This window comes from Bactrocera dorsalis, chromosome 3, assembly GCF_023373825.1.
Source record: "Bactrocera dorsalis isolate Fly_Bdor chromosome 3, ASM2337382v1, whole genome shotgun sequence".
NCBI classification, from domain to species: domain Eukaryota; kingdom Metazoa; phylum Arthropoda; class Insecta; order Diptera; family Tephritidae; genus Bactrocera; species Bactrocera dorsalis.
The window spans coordinates 72,664,557-72,685,641 of record NC_064305.1 but is presented as its reverse complement, the minus strand read 5'-3'; the positions used below and the strand labels follow the sequence as shown (position 1 = coordinate 72,685,641).

The 21,085-nt window shown below is 35.9% G+C and overlaps 2 protein-coding genes and 2 non-coding genes across 4 annotated transcripts; 2 read left to right on the top strand and 2 right to left on the bottom strand.

Annotated features, from left to right (window-relative positions):
- The first annotated feature begins 955 nt into the window (after positions 1 to 955).
- Positions 956 to 1,027, top strand: Trnat-ugu (transfer RNA threonine (anticodon UGU)). Its single transcript has one exon. It is a non-coding gene; the product is annotated as a tRNA-Thr (tRNA).
- An 864-nt stretch (positions 1,028 to 1,891) lies between these two features.
- Trnat-ugu (transfer RNA threonine (anticodon UGU)) lies at positions 1,892 to 1,963 on the bottom strand. The gene has a single exon. It is a non-coding gene; the product is annotated as a tRNA-Thr (tRNA).
- A 3,332-nt stretch (positions 1,964 to 5,295) lies between these two features.
- LOC105233491 (SET and MYND domain-containing protein 4) lies at positions 5,296 to 8,662 on the top strand. The gene is made up of 7 exons (XM_011215593.4): positions 5,296 to 5,760; positions 5,821 to 6,016; positions 6,079 to 6,423; positions 6,498 to 6,740; positions 7,380 to 7,715; positions 7,776 to 8,115; positions 8,231 to 8,662. Exons 1-7 carry the CDS (start codon positions 5,442 to 5,444, stop codon positions 8,423 to 8,425), a joined length of 1,974 nt encoding a protein of 657 aa, XP_011213895.2. The 5' UTR covers positions 5,296 to 5,441; the 3' UTR covers positions 8,426 to 8,662.
- On the bottom strand, positions 8,500 to 13,610 carry LOC105233490 (integumentary mucin C.1). Its single transcript, XM_011215592.4, has 3 exons — positions 13,124 to 13,610; positions 12,367 to 13,051; positions 8,500 to 9,008 (listed from the first exon to the last, which is right to left on the bottom strand). The coding sequence occupies exons 1-3, from the start codon at positions 13,124 to 13,126 to the stop codon at positions 8,848 to 8,850; spliced, it is 849 nt and encodes a 282-aa protein (XP_011213894.2). The 5' UTR covers positions 13,127 to 13,610; the 3' UTR covers positions 8,500 to 8,847.
- Between the last annotated feature and the right edge of the window lie 7,475 nt (positions 13,611 to 21,085).

The window sequence follows — 21,085 nt, the reverse complement described above, 5'->3', positions numbered from 1 at the left end:
TTTCACATCGAAATTTCCAGAACGGAAGCGAGGTACATGAACTGATACAGCATCGTATTCGTAAATTTCACAAATTTTATTGGTGGCTTGCGTGGCATTCTTCGCTTTTTTATATAAAAATATTTCAAAATATAGCTAATTTTTTCATTATTTTCACTTATTTTTGAACAGCTGTAACTTTCTCCGAATTTAATTTTCTTTGATTACAAAAAGCTTAAAATCTCACCTTTGCAACACCTTATGGTTGACACAATGTGATTGGTAGCACTGGAGATATACGACTGTAACGACATCTAATGACAAAATACGAAAAGACTTTTTCGACTACCCAATATTACACTCTACAGCGACACGTTGCAAATGTATAAAGGTACGGAAAGTTCCCACGGTTGTCAAGTTTATTGCACCAGAACATATCCAGTTGTAAGCCCGGTCAAGATGTTGTATAATGATGTCAAAGTGTTTTCTACCGCTCTAATGGGAGGCCGCCTTACACTTGTTTTATATATTATAGTAGTATAGGGCAAAGTTAAACGTTACTTACAATTTTTTATCCCCTGCATCTAATTTCTTTTTTACGTGTAATTATTCAGATTGCAAAATATCTAGTGATCTCTTTGCCCTCAGTAAGGCTAGCCTCTACCTAGTTTTGAGGCTTTTAAGGGGCCATTGTCCTAATGGCGTCCACGCAGTATGGCTGCCTATAGAAAATAGTAATATGTTCATACACATCTTTTCCCTGGCTTCTTATCTTCAACACTTCTTTTCATGCTTCCAATTGGAACATATGTATGTTTTTGACATTATCAAAGCATAACACTGTTTTTCATTTAATGAATTTTGATAAACAGTTGTCTAGCTTTTCGTTTATTTGCTAAATTTATATTCTAAGCTCCACTTTTATTTGCTAAAATTAAAAAAATATTGAGAAAAATATTTTTTGCAAATATTGTGAGCCTCTTTAGCTCAGTGGCAGAGCACTGGTCTTGTAAACCAGGGGTCGTGAGTTCAATCCTCACAGGAGGCATGGACATAAGTAAGATCGTTTACTTTTTTGATCTAACATAATAATATTACAAGTAGATGTATGTACATAAGTTTGTATGCATGTTTAATATGGCGCATAATCTTGACTACGAGTGGCATTTTAAAAATATGCATTTCTTTTCCAGATTATTTATGGATTTTTTATTATGATTCTTAACTGCTTAGTAATGCTAAACCCTTTGCAAAATAATAGCCTCATTAACGAGATTTGCAATTTATTATTCAAAAGTCAAAATGCGCGTAATTAATCTAAATGTTTGCAACCCCTTACAATTATTATCGCCATTATATTGTTGTAGGGCAGAAGGGTTGCTAAGTGCTCAGTACAATAGAGGAGGCTTTTAGCGCAAATCGCGAAAAATATTAAAATGCGTGCGGTATTAATAAGCATAAATCAAAGTGTCTACATATGAGATGTGTTTTTGGAGGGTTAGGGTAGTAGGTAGGTGACTCATATCGAATGGAGTATGCTTTAGCAACAAAATATGTCGAAAATTTGACACTTAATGAATCCATATATTTACATATTTTATAAAAAACTAAAAGTATTTAATTTTTAAATTTTATTTTCTAAAAATTAGAAGTGGGAAGATCGCGGTCAGTTAATCAAACTCTGACAGTTGTTAGTCCAACTTCAATAGTATGGATGAAATTATGTATATTTTTAGAACTATTTTTTAGAATAGCACAATTAAGTTCACTTGCACAAATACACTTTTTTAATTAATTTCTATTTAAGCATAAATCTTCAACTCTTCATTACCCATATAATTTCTCCAAATATACATACACTTGTGTTGTGTATAAAATAAGCAGTCCATAAAAAACACTGTTGTATTTGTTATGCCTCCTGTGAGGATTGAACTCACGACCCCTGGTTTACAAGACCAGTGCTCTGCCACTGAGCTAAAGAGGCGCTTGGGTCTAACGGCGCCAAATTAGCAACGCGACATATGGACAAGAATATAGTACATGTGTGTGCGTGTATGTGTGTTGGCGCCAAAAATTATCTTACTGTGGCCTAAAATAGAAATTTCGCAAGAGTCGAAAGAAGTTTAAATATTTTGAAAGCCCCTAGTTGTTGTTATTAGCAGGTTAAAGTCGGATATGAGTCATGGTGCTTCGTTTAACGAAAGTGAGCATCAATATATGTACATGTAATTAGTTATGTACTATATATAGGTATGTGAGTTTGGGTGTACCATATGCCTGTATGAGTTATAAGTAATAAAAGTTCTATAAGCTTAATATGTTGTCTGCGAATAAAAAAGTGGTGCTTCGAAGTCAAAGTTTACTTTATATAGTAAGGGCCGTTTCCTCGATGCCTAATTAGCAGCGAACTATGAGTTAAGTACTGGTTAACTTAACTAAGACACCTTCCTTTTGGTAAAGAACCATTTTTTTAACCAGAACTTAACTGACAGATGTCGGCTAACCAAACATTGAGAAAACGGCCGTAAATATATTAACACTATAATAAAATAATTAAATTTTTAACATTTTCATAGCTTTCAGAATATTTAATAAAATAATATGTGAAGCACATCACAAAAAATATTATGAAATATTTTTCAACATTTATTTTTTTTTATATTTTAAACACTAATTTTTACAAAAAATATTTCAATTGTGCAGCGAAAATAAAATCCCCTTTTGAACGCTTTTAAGTGTGTTTGCAACACTTTTTAGCGGACAGACTACTTTTCGAAGATTCCAACCCTTCATTTTCTGCTAACGAGTTGTATACGTTAGATGTCGCCTAGGAACATCTTTACCAAAATTGTCCAGAAGAGGGCGCTAATGTTAATAAAATATTTTATTTTATTGAGATGATCAGATAAGCCCTCGAATTCTTATTTTAGTAGTTATAACCTCAAATTAATCTTTACAAAACACATTTGTGTGCACTGATTACGACCATTTTCAGTATTAAGTCTCTTAGAACGTCAAAGACTGGTCTTCCAAACTTTTAAAAAGTAAAGTTTGTTCTTAGTTGGCTAGATTATACGGCAAACTAGTTACAATTTCAAAATTTTTATTTTTTTTTGTATTTTCTGTTCCCTTATACCCTTAGAATTAATGTAGAAACCCACTTTATTATTGGAAGGTTTCGAAAAAGGCCCAAAAGTAATAATACCTCAAACTTTAAACGCGTTTTTCTCAAAGCACACTTTTCTAAACTGGCGGACATGATTCCGGTCGAACTACTCAACCGATTTGCTTAATTTTTGTCTTTTAAATGTTCACAATACTCCTGGCTATCGTCCCTACTAGATTCCTAATTTTATACATAATTTATTGACAATGTTATGACAAAATTTATGTAAAAAAACATGGGGAAGAATTAAAAAAAAAAAAATACTTTTCTATTTATCAACATTTGTTCATGATTGTAGTAGGAACGATAATCATTCACGTACTTTTTTAAAAATAAATAGGGTTTTTGTGTTTCAGATGATCCAAACATGAGAAATCGTACCCGCCAGTAAAAAAACACATCTCATTCACCTAACCATTTCTCCGACAGATGTCTTCAAAAAATTCCGAAAAATTTGTTTATACACTCCACGATTATTCTATTGTAGAATAAAAATTTCTATGAAACAAAAATGTCAAAAAAACAGGACAGATTGCCCTACTGACCGCTTAACACATAGGGAATACTTTTTTTGATTAACCTACAATTCTCACAGTTGTGAAAACCATTTTCTCCAAAGTGTGGCAGTTTTCTGTGAGCTTGATTGGGTGTATCCGACTGTTCGTATGTTATATGTATTACTTCCTGACATACTATATACATATACTTGTAGTTAGAAGGTTGTCAGTCCCTGTCAAATATGTATATTCCTGTGTTCTAGTGACCTTCATCACTTACTGAAAATATCCTCACATCTGCTACAGAGATGCTCAAATTTAATGGAATGACTTAAATTGCTCAATTAGTTATAAAATTTATGGTTTGAGTGCTCAAAGGGGTCCTATTCCTCAAGCTTTTTAAAAAATAGTTTAGTTCTTCAATTATCGCAGTTCAAATATTTGAAACATGCGCTTTAAGCTTTGATTAATATTGGACCGAACTTTTTTTCCCATATGTGACATTATAAAGGGTTTTTTTAGACATGTTGCTTTCAAGACGAAATGAAGGTGTTATGGACAAGGTTAAAGCTAAACTTTATTTTTGTTTACTACCTTTTACTGGAATTCGGTAATGATGAGCCGAAAACTCTCTTTCAAGTAATAATAGGTACGACCCAAGGCGCGAGATAATGCGATCCCCAAAAGTTCCTTGAAATAAATTGGTTGTTTCGATGGCTGTATGTCATCCAGCGCTGTCTTGTTAGAATGAAAGATTGTTCACATCAATACTCGCCAATTAAGGCATCAGTATAAGTAAACATGGCTGTAAAGCTTTCTCCATTCAATGTAACTTTACGTTCGTCTCCATTTTTGAAGAAATATAGGCAATGATACCCTCTGTTCATAAAGTGACAGTGAACAGTGACTTTTTTAAGAAGGATGTAGCGCTTGAAGGACGTTCGAGTCCAATTTTTGCACAAGTTGCATTTTGTAAGCTCTCAAAGAAAGAGCTTTCCTCAACACCTTCATAAAGTGGATGGGCACAATTGCAATTGTTGCGCGCGATAGCGAATGGTCTCATTCGGGTCTTTTTCGATACTCTGTTCCATCGCAGCAACAGCAACTTTGTTTGAGAAAGCTTATTATAGATTACCGTGGTGTGGAACGGTCCAATTCTGTTTGAATTATCAACTTTGCTGAGTATTGGAAACATCACCCGAGGCCCAATGATTTGTAAAATTTGTAAACGTGTTTCCAGAGAATGTCTGTTCAATATTACTTAGATAATTTTCTTAGTTTTTATTAAAATTTTAACACGTAATCACCACGAAATATCGTTCGCTATGCCGGCCGCATTTGCCTTCCAAACTGCCATGAAAGTGTAGAGACGATACGAAGAAAACAAACTAAAGACATACATGTAATTCTTACCATTTTCTTTCCATACTCCTAAGATTTTTATTCTGACACCACTTACCGCATCTTGTTTTCGTGGCTATTTTTGTTTGTAAACAAAACAATTTTACTATTCTTTTTGAAGCTATGGCAAGTAAGGGAGAACGAAGCTTTCTCTGAGCATAGATGGCTTTCTCTTCGTTTCGAGAGAATGCTCTTAAGGAATCTAAAAATATATTTCGACTACAGATACTGAAACACCACGTTACGGGCAGATTTTCCACATTTTCAGTTTGGCTGCAGTTTTGTGAAAGAAAAGTTCAACTATTTATATTGGAAAGATTAAAAAATATATTCCATAAAATATTTATATATAAATTGCTAAGCATTACTATCAAAAATCACCACACTTAATAGTAAAAATGACTTTGATTGAGAAAACCGGCTTCTTCCCCGACTACTATCTTAACCTGAAAAACTCGCAGTCGGATGTTTTTGATGTGCAGATTGGTAAGATCGCTGCATGTCGCAACGATTACGAGCGGCTGGCATTTGTCGAACAATTTCCCGGCATACGTGAGCACGATGGACAACTGCAAGTGAAAAGGGAGTTCGCTGGTAAAAATGCCGACACTGCAGCGCAACTCAAGGAGAAGGGTAATCAGGCGTTCAAAGCAAAAAATTGGTTCGAAGCGATGCTTTTCTATACAAAAAGTTATATGGCCTTGCCAGAGGACAAAGGTAAGTGTCATGCAAAAGAGGTTCACTGGCTTTTTTTTTGCTAAACTGAGCTCTTTTTAGTGAATGAACGCGCCATCATCTTGGCTAATCGCTCCGCCACTCTCTTCCATATGGAGAAATATGATGAGACCCTGATTGATGTGCAGCGCTCCATTGATTTGGGTTATCCAAAGGATCTCATATACAAGCTGTACGAACGTCAGGCGCGTTGCTATATGGTAAAGAAAGCCTACCCCAATACCATAGCTTCCTTCAAGTAAGATGTCTTCACTTTAAAGAAATATTGTTGTCAAATATTTATGCGCTTTTTAATTGTAGAAAATGCATCACTGCTTTGGATGATGCCAAAGTGCCTTCGGATCGACGCAGCAAATTGAGCTTGGATGCCATGACCATGATAAAAATGCTGGAAAGAGATCCGCTGACGGCTAAACAGGCGGCGAGACAGCAAAAATTCGGTGAAGCTAAATTGACATTGGCGATACCCGATGAAAAGGAGTTTCTCAGCGATAATGTGCGCTTCGATCGGAATCCCGCGGAGGGTCGTTTTGCGCGTGCCGCCACTGATATTACTGTGGGTGAGGAGATATTGGTGGAAAAACCATTTGTCGCGGTGCTGTTGGAGAAATTCTCCAAAACGCATTGTGATAACTGTTTTATTAGGTAATTTTGTTGCGAAATTTTTTGTTTCAATCTTAGATATAAAGTGTTTTAATGTGTGTGTTTCCTTCATTCAGAACGGCTATACCTGTGGTCTGTCCAAAGTGCGCCGATGTGCTCTACTGCTCCGAGGAATGTTTATCCAAAGCCAGTTCCACATATCATAAATACGAGTGTGGTCTTTTGCCTACGATTTGGCGTTCCGGCGCTTCAGTTAATTGCCATATGGCTTTGCGTATTGTTGCCAATAAGCCTTTGGAATATTTTTTGAAAATTAAAGATGAGATCGAAAAGGATTTACCTCTCGATGAAATTCTCAAGTAAGTAATGCATGATTCGTTTTATATACTGTCGTCCGTATACAATTACTTTAACGCAAACAATTTTGGGTTATTCAAAATTACCGTAACATAAAACCCTTATATAAGACTACCGAATCGACAGGCAATTGAATCTAGCATATGCAAAGAAACTCAGGTTCTAACTAGTATTGGAATGACAGACATACATACATATATAGTTGTTTCATATACTTTCGATGCTTACTGCCAAAAACATGTTTCACCTTTCCTCTCGAGACTATTTTGTCGTATGTCGAGAACCTTGGCTTAAAAAATTGTCATCCAAATGCGAATTGTAATAAAAACTTGGTACCGAAGCCATAAATATAGTTTTCCGGTTCCTATACTCGTCTAATTATCTCTAGAAAAACCTTTATCCAGAGCAGTAATTCTTAATATCCATATTGCCTGAGCAGAAAGATCTATTTATAAGTATTTATTATTATATTTGAAGATATTGAAAGTTTCCTGTAATTAAATCGCCATTTTGATATCTTTAGTCAAACATTGTATACAATTTATGCCAGTTATTTGATTTATACCAATTGTTTGTTCGATTCACTACTCCAAAAGGTCGAATTCCGATATTACTACTAATAATTACTTTATATACCACAGACTACCTTCCGACGACTATAGACGCGTCTCGCATCTGGAACGCCACGAAAAATCGAGATCAGCCTCCAATATTTTCCAGCATACACTTATGGCACGCTTTCTAACCAAGTGTCTCGCAGAGGCTGGTTACTTTGGTGCAACACCTAAACCTGAAGATCTGATCACTGTTGGCGGCATAATATTGCGCAGTTTGCAATTCATACAATTCAACACACACGAAGTGGCCGAATTGCATGCAAAGAAGGCCGATGGCAATGAGAAAACAGTCTTTATTGGCGGTGGCCTCTATCCGACTTTGGCGCTCTTCAATCACTCCTGTGATCCCGGTGTGGTGAGGTGTGTATTATGTATGCCATATTTTTGAAAAATTGATTTTGTATTTTTATTGCACCGCAGATATTACCGCGGCACTACCATACATGTGAACACCATACGTCCCATTGAGGCGGGCCTGCAAATCGCCGAGAATTATGGCCCCATTTATACGCAGGAAGGGCGTGAAAAGCGGCAGGCACAACTCAAAGAGCTGTACTGGTTCGATTGCACCTGCGATCCGTGTCTGGAGAATTGGCCCACCTTCGAACACATGCCGACCGATATCATACGCTTCCGCTGTGATGGCCCCAAAACGTGTAGGGCTATAATTGAGGTGCCGGCAACGTGCAATGATTTCATGATTAAATGCGTGACTTGCGGCGAGAGCACCAACATTTTGAAGGGCCTCAAAGTGATGCAGGTGCGCATGCATAAAGTTTTTGTTTCGCTTTATAATTTTATTGATTACTATTGTTTCATTTTATTGATTACTATTGTTTCATTTTAATGTATTATATTGTATTTTTATTTTTTAGGATACCGAATTGATGACACGCACCGCCAAGCGTCTCTACGAAGCCGGCGACTACTCAAAGTCGCTGAATAAATTCATTGACTTACTAAAGATCATGTACGAGGTGTTGGCACCGCCCTTCCCCGATTTTTGCCAGTGTCAACAGCATGCAAAGGACTGCTTCCTGCACTTGGGTAATTTCTATAATATCAATTAAAGCGTAGTTATGTAGTATACTCATGTAGCTAATTGTTGTTGTGCCATTGTCATTAGTAATGAAATTCGAGTTGGTTGCGCGGCAATTTGTAATTGTGCAATCATTGACATTCAATATTTATTAAAGTTTTATTTTCAGCTATAAATCGTATACAATTTTTATTTACAAACCGACAAACAAATACAGGCATACATAATATTAAATAATGGAAAAAATTGCACAACATTGCATATAAAAATATCAAATAATTTACAGAAATATACACAAAAGCTATATGCCCGATACTTAAATATGTTCCACGTGCTTACTATTTTGTTTAAATTTTCACTGTACACTTTACAGTCACCACTACAATTGCAGAGCGTACATTTTTATATATATGTATGTGTGTGTATATATGAACGGGTCCATGCATCTGTCCATTAGTAGTACAGCCAATAATTGCTGTATGCATTCGTATTTTTGAACTTTTGTTGTTGCGTTTGTGTGCAGTAATAGCGATTGACTTCGTTGCAGCCGGCGTAGCTGACATCGGTGTAGAGGCAACAGCGATAGCAATGCTCATGCGTTACATATTGCCAATCTGTGTAGTGAGAACAAGGGAAAATATTAATAAAAAACAAGTAAGGGTGTAGTAAGTTCGGGTGTAACTGAACATTTTCTTGCAATATGTGTGATTCATTTCAAGTTTCCCTACTTTTTTAAAGAAAAAACACAGAAATTTCAAATTTAATGGGACATCTTTCTTCTCATTCGAAGGAGCATTCTTTGGCATTTATTTTTTGGAGATTATCTCGTTCAAATATTGGCCGTGGCTACGTCTCAGATGATCCATCCGTTGAGTGTAATTATCGATGTCTCGTTGTTGTTGTTGTTATAGCGGCAGAATTCTGCCGAGTTGACAGTCCTTCGCCGGATAAAAATTCGGGTCCGTTCCGGTTACGTAGACCCGACTGTCGTGGAAATGAATCGATGACTCGTTCGCGAATAACAAGCTTAATGTTTTTCTTCAAGGCCTGAATCGAAGCGAAGCGATCCACATATACTTTAGACTTTACATATCATCACAGAAAAAAGAAATGTTCTCTCAATAAATCCATTGATTGATACGAGAAGTGGCTGGAAACAAATGTCGCTGATATCACGAGCTTCAATTTCAGGCATCAAATAGTCGGCTATCACCGCACGATAAAGGTCGTCATAGACGATTACGTTTTGATCGACATCATTTTTGTAGAAATATGAACCGATGATTTCAGCAGCCAAAAAACCACACCAAACTGTTTTTACTTCTCGATGAAAAGGCAGCTCTTGAATATCTTCAGTTTGCTCTTCACCCCAGATGCGGCAGTTTTGTTGTTTATATACCCATTGAGCCAGGAAGTGGCCTTTTCGCTGAACAAAATTTGTCTCGAAAACGTCGGATCTTCTTGTAACTTCTAATACGCGTGCCAAATTTCATCGAGATATCTGAATTTTTACTCAAGTTATCGCTTCAAGGGATGCATTTACAGACAGACATGGGGATTTCAACTCGTTTCATCTCTTTATCTATTAAATATCGACCAGTTTTTGAAGTTACAAACAATCATCTCTATACCAGCATGTTGCAAGAGTATAAAAAATGCCTTTGTATTAAACTCTACTAAGCCATTGTCAGGGCTAGCAATCGATTTAATGATACAATTGATGTTTTGAAAGTAATATGAGTTGTAAAATAATTTAAACGGAATGGAGCACTTTTCAAAAATCAACTAGCATATTATCGCAGATGCGCTAACGCGTGATTAATTTGCTCTAATAGACTGGAAATAGCATGCTGTTAAGTATATTTTATGTATACATGACAGTTCTTAAGCTTTGTTGCATGTTACAATATAAGTTACATATAAACATTTGAGGGGTAACAGATTGTGCTTAGCATAGCTGGGACACATAAAGTAATTAACTGTTTATAGCAATGATATGTCGGAATGTTGAGACATATTTCCATATAATTTTACTGTATTCTGTTATGTATGCATGTATGTTAATTAACATTTATGCCAACTCTGTATTTAAAATGCTCTGTTTGTTTCTACAAATCTTCCAATTTTCACAATTTTTGTTTCGAATTAAAAAAATGCCTTATAATCTCTCGCAAAGTTTTTAATCGTTTTTTCCATATATTATTATTGGTGATAAGCACCAGCGAGATGAATACAAATAGCAGCGTTTCAGTAGAAAGTTTGTGTATGTAAATGTTTTTGACGTATGTATATTTTAAACTTTATGACTTCGTAAGAAATTCAATGAATTCATGGGAAATTTGTATAATATTTGTTTACTGACTTTAATTTACCAAAAAGTGCATAAATATTAGGGTGGCTCAAAAAAATTTAAATTTTTTCGAATGATATCCTTAAAAATAGGTTCATGAGATACCCCTAAGCAATTCTCTACAAGTACTGTATGATCTCTTAATAGAAAATGGGTCCACCGCCTTAAGGTTTCCTACTTTTTACTTATTATCAGATAGAAAAATTCATAAGTCGCTTCCAGCTGTTATACTCGAAAAAATATCTCCTTTCTTAGATTTTATAGGAAATTTACTGCTCTACAAAATAAAGGAATTGGTGCTTGAGAATCGACGATTCACAGTCAGAGGTCTTACTGGCATCGTTAGAATATCGGAAGTATCACTGGAACCATGACGACTGCCAGGATGTTATGAAACGTATTATCACTGACGATGAGTCATGTATCGATACTTGGGAAAAGTTCTCAAATTCGGACGAATATCTGCTTTTGGTGAGCAGAACCGAAAAACAAAGTCGAAAATCATAAATCAAGGTTATTTTGACAGTTTTCTTCGATTATCAAGGTGTGGTACACTCCGCATTCCTTCCTACCGGCCAAACTGCCAACAGTGTTATGCATCGTTTGCGTGAAGATATTCGTAAGAAGAGGCCGGAACTATGAGCCGACAACTCTTGGTTTTTGCACCATGATAATGCAACGGCACATACTGCATTGATTCTTCGTGAGTTTCGTGAGTTTTCGCCAAACTTTCAAACAACCACCGCAACCACCGTATACATATAGCCTGATTTAACTCCGTGAGACTTCTGACTATTCAGCAAACCCAAAAGACCGTTCCGGGAAAACAGTTTAGAGTCAATTGAAGACATTCATCTTGAATCGCTATGCGCATTGAAGGTTATTCCGGAAATTGACGTTAACAACTGTTTCGAGGATTGGAAAAAAGTTGGCACAAGTAAATATATATATACATATTAAAAGAGAATTTTAACAGACCCTAGTTTTACAAGGTAGATGAAAATCGCTGAAAGAACCACTGGCGATCCCAACAAACGAGTTTGAGAAGTATTTTGAGGATTGGAAGAAGCGCTGGCTTAAGTATATAATATCGATTGGGGACTATTTTGAAGGACGAATGAATAAATATTTTTTTTCAAAGAACGCAAATTGCCGTAGTTTTTTGAACACACATCGTATACGAACATACAGTCATGCGTAAATCGACTCGCTCGTCACGTTGATCATTTACTACATTTTATAAAATCTTCGACGTTTCTACCTTCTGGGAGTAACAAATTTTTTTTTTATTGTATTCACTTCAGGTATTATAGTAATTGGTATGAAAGTAGGCCTTTTCGGACTAGTTAGTTTTCAGTCAAATTTAGTTCTCACATAGTCTAATTTTATGATTCATTTCAAGATATCTACGATATGTCACACAAGCACACGACTGAATCGTATTTAAGAAACTTTTGAGAATTCAAAAGCTAAGAATAATTTCCATATTTGGGTTTTCATAATCATATGTACTCACTCATATGGTAATAACGCAGAGATTTTCGTATGAACGCATACAAAAAAAAAAAAAAAACAAAAATAATACGAGAAAAGTTAGAAGAATTTGGAGTTTCGCTACTTACAGCCACATTTCCACTGTAGATGCGGTGAGCTACGTTGCGAGCGGTAATAGCAGCGACTTTGGGGATAACTGGGTTTTGGCGGTTGAGTGGGTGGTGTATAAGGATTCCATGGTTTGACTGGACGATACGGAGGATAGCCTGTTTGTTTGGTTGTGATCACTGGTGTTATGGTGGTGGTTGTTGTTGGAATGAAAGGGAAAGGTTTAGGAGTTGTTGGAATAAATGTGAAAGGTTTAGCCGTTGTTGTGGTGGTGGTGGTGGTGGTGGGTGTTGTGTAGTCGATATTCGTTGTAGGCGTTGTTATTGGCTCTTCTTTTGGCGTGGTAGGCGGTGGAGTTGCTGCTGTTGTTGTGGGCGTTATGGTCTCTTCTGTTATAACAACAGTTGTGGCGGGAAGGCCCTCAGTTGTTATGGGAGGCGTTGTGAAGATGGGTGTTTCTTTTGTTGTTGTAGTTGTTGGTGGATCTGTAATGGATTCACTCGTAGTTGTTGTTGTGGGTTGCTCAGTGGTCGCTTTCAACGTAGTTGTTTCTATTATCTCTGGCTCTGGCTGCGGCTCTAACTCCGGTTCCGGCTCCGGCTCCCAATCCGGGTCTACATCCGGCTCCAAGGGAGCTGGTTCGAAATCTTGCGTCAAGGCGAAATTCAAAAGCAGAGCACCGCACAATATGAACAACACTCTCGCCTAGTGGAGTAAATTTGCAAATTAGCTAACTTTTATAAACAATAATTTTTTATTTTTTTTTTTTACAATTACCATTTCACTGTTTTTTTCTGGTTCACACGCTGTTACAAATTTTTTAAATTCGCTTTTTTTTTAATAAAATACCGCCACTAGCTGTTTGAGGCGTCTTCTCGCCAACAGAACTTCTTTCCAACTGGACTGCACGATTAGTGTCATCAAATTGTATTCCCGCTGAAATATTGGCTTGAGCTCAGCGTCGCGTCGCGCTGCCAGGCAGCATTATCGCGCACATGTGAACGACGAAATATGATCGTTTTCAGTCAGCCATACACTTCATACAAGTTCGCTTGTTGTTGTTATTATTGTTGGTGCATTGTTGTATAACCGCCAGCATTTTAGTGCAAATTCCTTCGTCATGAAGTTGATAACTCGCGGTTAAATTAATTAAACGCCTTGACATATCGGCAACGTATATTTTTCGGGCTTAAATCCATCGGCATCTACAACAAACACATGCGCAAAATATTCACCTACATATTTACATATTAAGTTTGGTGGTGTATTTATTGCATAAACAACATTTGAACACCTTTGGCTTGTAAACAATGCTGGCGGAGTTCGGCACCTCAGCTTCTGTGGAGCTGCAACCGCTTGCTGCTCTTCACCTCGAAATGCGATAGGCGTTTGCGGGCAACCGATATTGCCGCTTGACGCTCGATGTTCGCTGTATCGGTGCAAAATCGGTGAGTAATTCGTTCAATTGCATGTCTGTTTAGCCGGCTAAACTGTTGATAATCCAATGTTCATGCCTATATACACACATACATACATATGTATATAGTTAGCGACAAGTGTGACAAACAATACAAATTAAAATAAATAAACTTTGTTTATCTATAAGTATGTATGTATATAAGTATGTACTAACATATTTTTAGCTAATGTGCTGTTTAGTGCCACTCTGAGTAAGTTTTGCGCATGTCATTGGAAAACATTATTTCAGATCCATACTTTAGAGCTTTGCAAAAATTATGTAAGTCTAATTGTGTACAAATATTACACATACATGTGTATATGTAAGTACTATATATACGAGATGTTTAAGATTTTTTAAAAACATTGAAAACCAAGTAAGGAAGAGCTAAGTTCGGTTGCAACCGAACATTTTATGCACTTGCAACTCGAACGGATCAAAGCCGGCGCAATACTAATACATAGGTGTTGCAAAACCTTATACTAAACTAGCTTGGTTGATATTCTTCTGTGGGCAAAATATAGTAAGACTTTATAATTTACTTTTCGTACGAAAACCCATTAGTCGAAATATTTTTTTCCTAGGTTGGTATCACTGTCAGAGGCAACTGTGCCAAATGCCACATCAAATCATTAGTGTTCAGTATGAAATACATAAAGTACATTCGGCTATGAGATATTCAACAAAGAAGTTCCATTAAATTTTGTGCGCGAAAAGAAATTTCTGATACGAAAACGTTGAGAATTTTGGAAAAGGTATTCGATGATAATTGTTTGTTGCGTGCAAGTGTTTTTGATTAATGCAAATTATTCAAAGACGGCCGAGAACACATTGGCGACGAACCACGTCTAAATGGCCAATCATATCAACTGATGATCAACAAGTCCATAAAATAAAGGAACTTTTGTTTGAAAATCGACAATCAGTGACCTTACTGGCATTGTTGAAATATCGGAGGCATCAGTAAAAGTCATTTTGAAAGATCATCCGGGCCTAAGAAAAGCGAAAGCATGATTGGTTTCAAAATCACCAAATTTTTTCGAAAAACAGCGTCGCGCAAACCTCTGTGAAACAATGCTTTCCGACTACCAAGATGTCATGAAACGTATAATTACTGGCGGTGAATCTTGGATCCTCTACGCCAGTAAAGAAGAAGAAGAAGAATCTTGGATCTATGCTTACAACCCCGAAACAGACGATCTATCGGTCGAAAATCGCGACAAAGGTGATTCAAAGCCGAGAAAACCACATGAAATTAGGTCAAAAGTCACTCCGAACCTCCTTCTGACCCGGCAAATTGTTAATAAGTCTTACTATTTTTTGCTCATAGTGGTATTTCATATACCAAAAAGTCAACTGGAAGTTCGAAAATCTTTATATTAGGTATTTGGAGTTAAGAGAAGTATTGATCTAATTCAACTTATTTTCTTACATACAGACATACTATTATTATAAAAGGTTTCTCTCCGAATTTTTATGATATATCACACATGTTGACTGATATTATTCGCACTATGGTTCACATATTGGGTTGTCAAAAAAGTCTTGCGGTATTTTTATTGAATCAATTCGTGTGGCACCCATACATCGAGCTTCTTAGTGACTCCAAGCTTCTTCAAATAGTTTATAACGGTTTGATGACTAGTATGCCGATCTCTTTCGACCAATTCAGCGATTTTATCGCAATTTTCGACGACAGGCCTTCCGGAGCGTGGCGCATCTTTGACCACCTCTACACCAGAACGAAAACGTTGAAACCATCGTTGTGCGGTGGAAATGGAAACTGTATCGGGTCCATAAACTGCACAAATTTTATTGGCGGCTTGAGATGCATTTTTGCCTTTATCGTAGTATGTAGTACTGTAAAATATGCCCGTATTTTCTCTTTATTTTGCTCCATGTTTACGACGCTATTACTCCCGAATGACTTAAAAGAAACGACAATCAATCAATCATGACCCGATGCGATGACTAAAACTAGAACTACGCGCTCTCAGCGCCAACTAGCGAAAATACCGCAAGACTTTTTTGACAAACCAATATTTGGCGTTTGGATTCTTGAAATGATCTGATTTCGACAGTTTTTTGGCGTTGAGAAAAGTTTTATTCACATATATTGACTGGTTCTTGATATATATATTGGAATGTCAAACGATTAGATGTAATTTAAAATTGTGTTATTTGGGAGTAGGCGTGATTTTTGCCTGATCTCAACCATTTTCTCATTGTGATGTACGCCCATCTACAAAATTGCCCTTACTTTTTTGCCAAGGAACATGTGTATCATCTATAGTTTCATCAAGCCATCTTAATTTGCACTCAAGTTAGAGCTTGCGCGGACAGATGGACGGACCGAAGGTCATCCGGATTTCAACTCACTCCTTCAACTCTCATCCTTCTGATCACTTATATATGTATAGATAACCCTATATCTACCTCTATTAGTTTAAGCTAAAAAGCACAGCCGTTATATAGTCTGTAGCAACATGTTGCAAGAGTACAAAACTATTTGTTGAGCCCTTCAAAGCAATACAACTCATATATGGTACCCAATACCCATGAGTCGTCTTCAGTTATAATCCTTTTAAGCAAATGATGCCCTTGACATCTACATATGGCCTGAACTGTTGCGTTTTGGAAACCAAATTCGCACATAGACGTCTTTAGTCCAAATCTTGCTAAAAATTTTAAAGGAAAGCAAAATGGAAATGCCTACTTCTTCTGCAGCTTCTTTAATCTTGACTCAACAGTCCTCTAACACTCTTTATTAGTAATGCTATCAAGTTCTCATCGCTTGCTGTCTCACTGTGGTATTCCGAATAAGGTTTGCTATTCAGACCTCTCTTGTCTTCTTGGAAAATCTCGTAATAATCACAAATAATTTTTTACTTACAGTGAATTGATCGTAAGCAATGCCTTTATCAACATTTCAGCCATTTTGGAGCACTTTTTTATATCCAATTATTTGTAAAATTTTCGACTCACTGTTTTAACCACAGAAAATTGCTCGGTCTGCAAATTACTTGTAAATTGTTTGGCATATATCATACAAGCGAAGAATATAGTACATTATTCATAAAAATTATTACTTATTTTCGGTACCTTTAATACAGCTTTATTTTTATAGTATTTTACAGAGTAATTCAAATCTCTTAAATAACATACGTTAGCTTATTTATTTGTATAACCAAATATTTTGGATGACTGTCGATTGGACTTTGGTGTAAAGTGATGAGTTTTATCCATTGTCACACATTAAGCCAAAAACTCGTATTTGTTACACTTGAACAGCTCCAAGCAAGGCTCGGAATTATCAACTCGTCGTTGTTTTTGGTCAAAAGTGGCCTTGTACAGCCTTCCTCTTTGCACAGAGCTTTCTCATACCCAAATATAAGTTCAGTTAAGATCTTTAGAGAGCCTGATATCTCGAGCAACTTCACTTTGTGGTCAGACAAAATTTTTTTGTGGACCTTTTTTTTATGTTTCCGTCCGTAACAACCTACTATATTTTGGGCGTCCATGGCGTTAATCGTCTTCGGTGCTGATTTCACCACGTTTAGTCTTCTCATTTCAATATATTGATGGATTTCAATCTTTGATGGATGTTATTTCTGGTACAATGTCCGGAAACTCCTTATCAAGCCAAGCTTTTGCTTCAGCTATATTTTTTCCATCAAAAAGCAATACTTTGTCAACGCTCGAAGTTCCCTTTTATTCATTTTTTTCCACACTAACAACACTAACAACTTGAAACAACTGTTTTCAATCAAAATGACATAAATCTCAAATCCGACAGTTGTTTGAAGATTATGGCTAACCAAAAAATATGTGGATTTAATTCTAGTAGCGCCATCTATCTGTCAGGCCGGTGACTTTTCAATTGACCTGTAACACATGATTATTGTGTTTCCTAAAACATTGTTTTCACGGGAAATTGATAAGCCAGTGACCTTGACACTGGAAGCACACATACACATCCAGACATACACGCTGAATGACAATTAATGAGTGAAGAATTGCATGGGCGAGCAATAAAGTAGGGTGCTCATATTACAATATACATACTTATGTACATTGGATGTGTGCCATCTTTTTACAGGGCGCTACATACATTTATTTACTTAAATTTATTTCATTTATTGTAATTTCGATGATAAGAAGCGCAATTCTTGCGTCAAGAAGCGCCTATTAATAACTTGACTTTGCAGTAAATAAATATTTTGTTTTTTTTTTTTGGTTTTATTTCTCATATCAACTTATTATGATTTGTATAAAATTCTGGAGAATTGTCTTAGTCAGAGTCTGCTTTCGTTCTGGGCGTTGAAATAACAAAGCGGCAACTTTGAGTGGTTACTATACAGGTCACATACATATAAACGTTGTATGTAACTACATTCGTAAGTCACATGTGAGAGTATTTACACACTGACTAATTTGATATACTTTTGATTATACATTTTTTAAATTATATATGTCTATAAATATGTGAGAGTTCAAGTTTACACATCTGTATTCGAAATTGTTGGCTTAAAAGCGAGAGAAAATTGATTAAGACATACATACATATGTATGTATATATGTACATATGTATATATGTATGTATGTTTTTAAGTAGATTGATGTACATTTTGCCTTATTTACCACATACATCCATAATTTATTTCAAACAATGACTAAGAGTATACTTTAATCCCTGTGACTCGTCACTTCTCCCTTTGTTTCAGGCAGATTTTAAATATAAATATGTAAATATTGTTTTTTATTTATAAGCACTTTTAAAAAATGATAAGTATTATGACTATTCAGCAGTAACAAGTTGAGATGTTTACTTATATAAAACCCCTCGAGGTTATCCGAGTCTTATCGTCATTCGAAAGAGCGTATAAAACCTTGTAGGTATTTCACTTAGTACAAAGTTATCTGCTGAAGAGCCTTGTCGAAATTCCAAATATAGTGAAAAGTTGAAGATTCTTAATTCCTAAAGCTAGATCCTAAAGCCTCCTAAAGCTAGATTATAATTATATTAATTATTATTATTATTGCATTAATTTTTTCGAAAATTTCAAAATATTCTTCAGAGGATTAGATTGACTGTTTAACTTTTTCCTCATTGCACTACAAGTTTCATTATATGATTTTATTGATTCTATGGACATGTCCACGGAGAGAGAGTAGAATTTTCATTCATATGTAATGAGTGATTGGGACTTGTGTTCATATAAATACTCGTAAGTCACGCTACTCACAGAACGAAAGTTTATTCAAAGCAACTTTCACAGTACAGAAATGAACTCAATTTTACAAAAAAAAATTAAGAAATTTGAATTCAGTTTAAAACAAAGTACGTATTTATACTCTTCCAACATGTTGCTACAGATTATAATAGTTTTGTTCACCTAACGGTTTTATGCATCACCTAAAACTAATAGAGAAAGAAAAGGGTTATATTAAATACTACCATGAGCTAAAAATATTAAGGCTTTGCTCATGATTTGAAATCTCTAAATTTATTCTTTAAAATCTATGTTGAGCCTGTCAAAGTATCCTTCGCCCCAATATACTTGTGCTAACGTTTTTTCCAATACTCAAGAAGTTGTTAAAGTCAATTTCCGGAAAAGCCTTCAATGAGCGTAGTTATTTGCGTTTAATGTCTTCAATTGACTTCAATTTTCCCGGAGCGGTTGTTTGAGTTTGCTGAATAGTCAGAAGTCACACGGAGCTAAATAAGGCTATACGGTCGTTGCTGCACGATATTGTTTGAAATTTTGGTGAAAAACTCAAAAAGAAACCTATAATTCCAGACTCTTAAGAATAGCTTCGTATAAACGACGCTTAACACCCAAATAGTATTCGTTGTTGACAGTTTGGCCGGTCGTAAGGAATTCTAAGTGTACCACACCTCGGTAATCGAAGAAAACTGTCAACATACCATAACCTTGACTTATTGATTGTTATTAATTATTGATAACCTTGACCTTGACATAACACAAGACTCATCGAAAGTAATAATACGTTTCATGACATCCTATTAGTCGGTAAGCGTTGTTTCACAGACCTTAACGCGACGCAGTTTTTTGAAAAATTTTAGGGATTTTGACCCCAATCGTCCTTTCACTTTTCTTAGGCCCAAATGTTCTTTGAAAAAGGTTTTCATTGATCCTTCCTATCTTCATACGATGACAGTAAGATCTCTGACTGTTAATAGTCGATTCTCAAGTAATAATTCCTTTATTTTATTGACGTGCAGATCTAAAGCTGATGTTGATGTCCGTCCTCAACGTAGTTCGTCGTTCTCGAATCTCTTTGAATAACTTGTACCAATCAAAAACACTTGCTCGCGATAAACAATTATCCCCGAAGGCTTTTTCCAACATTTTAAACCTTTCGATTCCATCGAAGCTGTGCGTGAACTCATCAAAAATCAGCCGAAATCATCATTGAAATTCATGGAAATGGAATTGAACAGTTCCAAAACATCGATTTATCGCATTTTGATCGACATTTCGGCTTCCGAAAGGTGTGTGCACGGTTTGTTCCGCACAAATTGACTGACGACCATTGTTCAGATCGATCGACGCCTGTGCCCGATTATTTGACCAAAAATCTCATTTTAACCATTAACCACTCCCCGTATTCACCTGTTTTGGCACCGTGCGACTTCTTCCTTTTCGGAAAAATGCATTTGCCGACGAAAAGAAAACGTTATGCAGACGTAGAGGCCGTTCAAAAGGCTTGCACCAGCCAACGAGCTAAAACACTCGTTCGACATGCTTTTGGCCCGTGCGAAAAGCTGTGTTGAGGCGGAAGGAGACTATTTTAAATAAAATAAATTGATTTTGCCGAAAAAAACATTTGTTCTTTTTTTAAAGTGCTGTTAACTTTAGAACACACCTTGTATGAATATTATTTCTTACTGATAATATAAAAAATATAAAACTGCCTATCTTATATTTACAGTTAAGAACTCATACTTGGAGTTAATTTCTTAGAGGTGTCTAAGAACTTAAAAAAATATAATAAAAATTTCCCATGAATTCAAGGAATTTTTTAAGAAGTCATAATATTTAAAATCTTTAGATTATGTAGTTCAATGTCAAAAACATTTATTAGACATAAACTATCTACTGAAATGCTGCTATTTTTATTCATCCCGCTGGTTCTTATCACCAATAATACTATATGGACAAAACAATTAAGCACTTAAGACGAGAGATTCTAAGGCATTTTTTTAATTCGAAACCAAAATTGTGAAAATCAGAAGATTTATAGAAACAAACAGA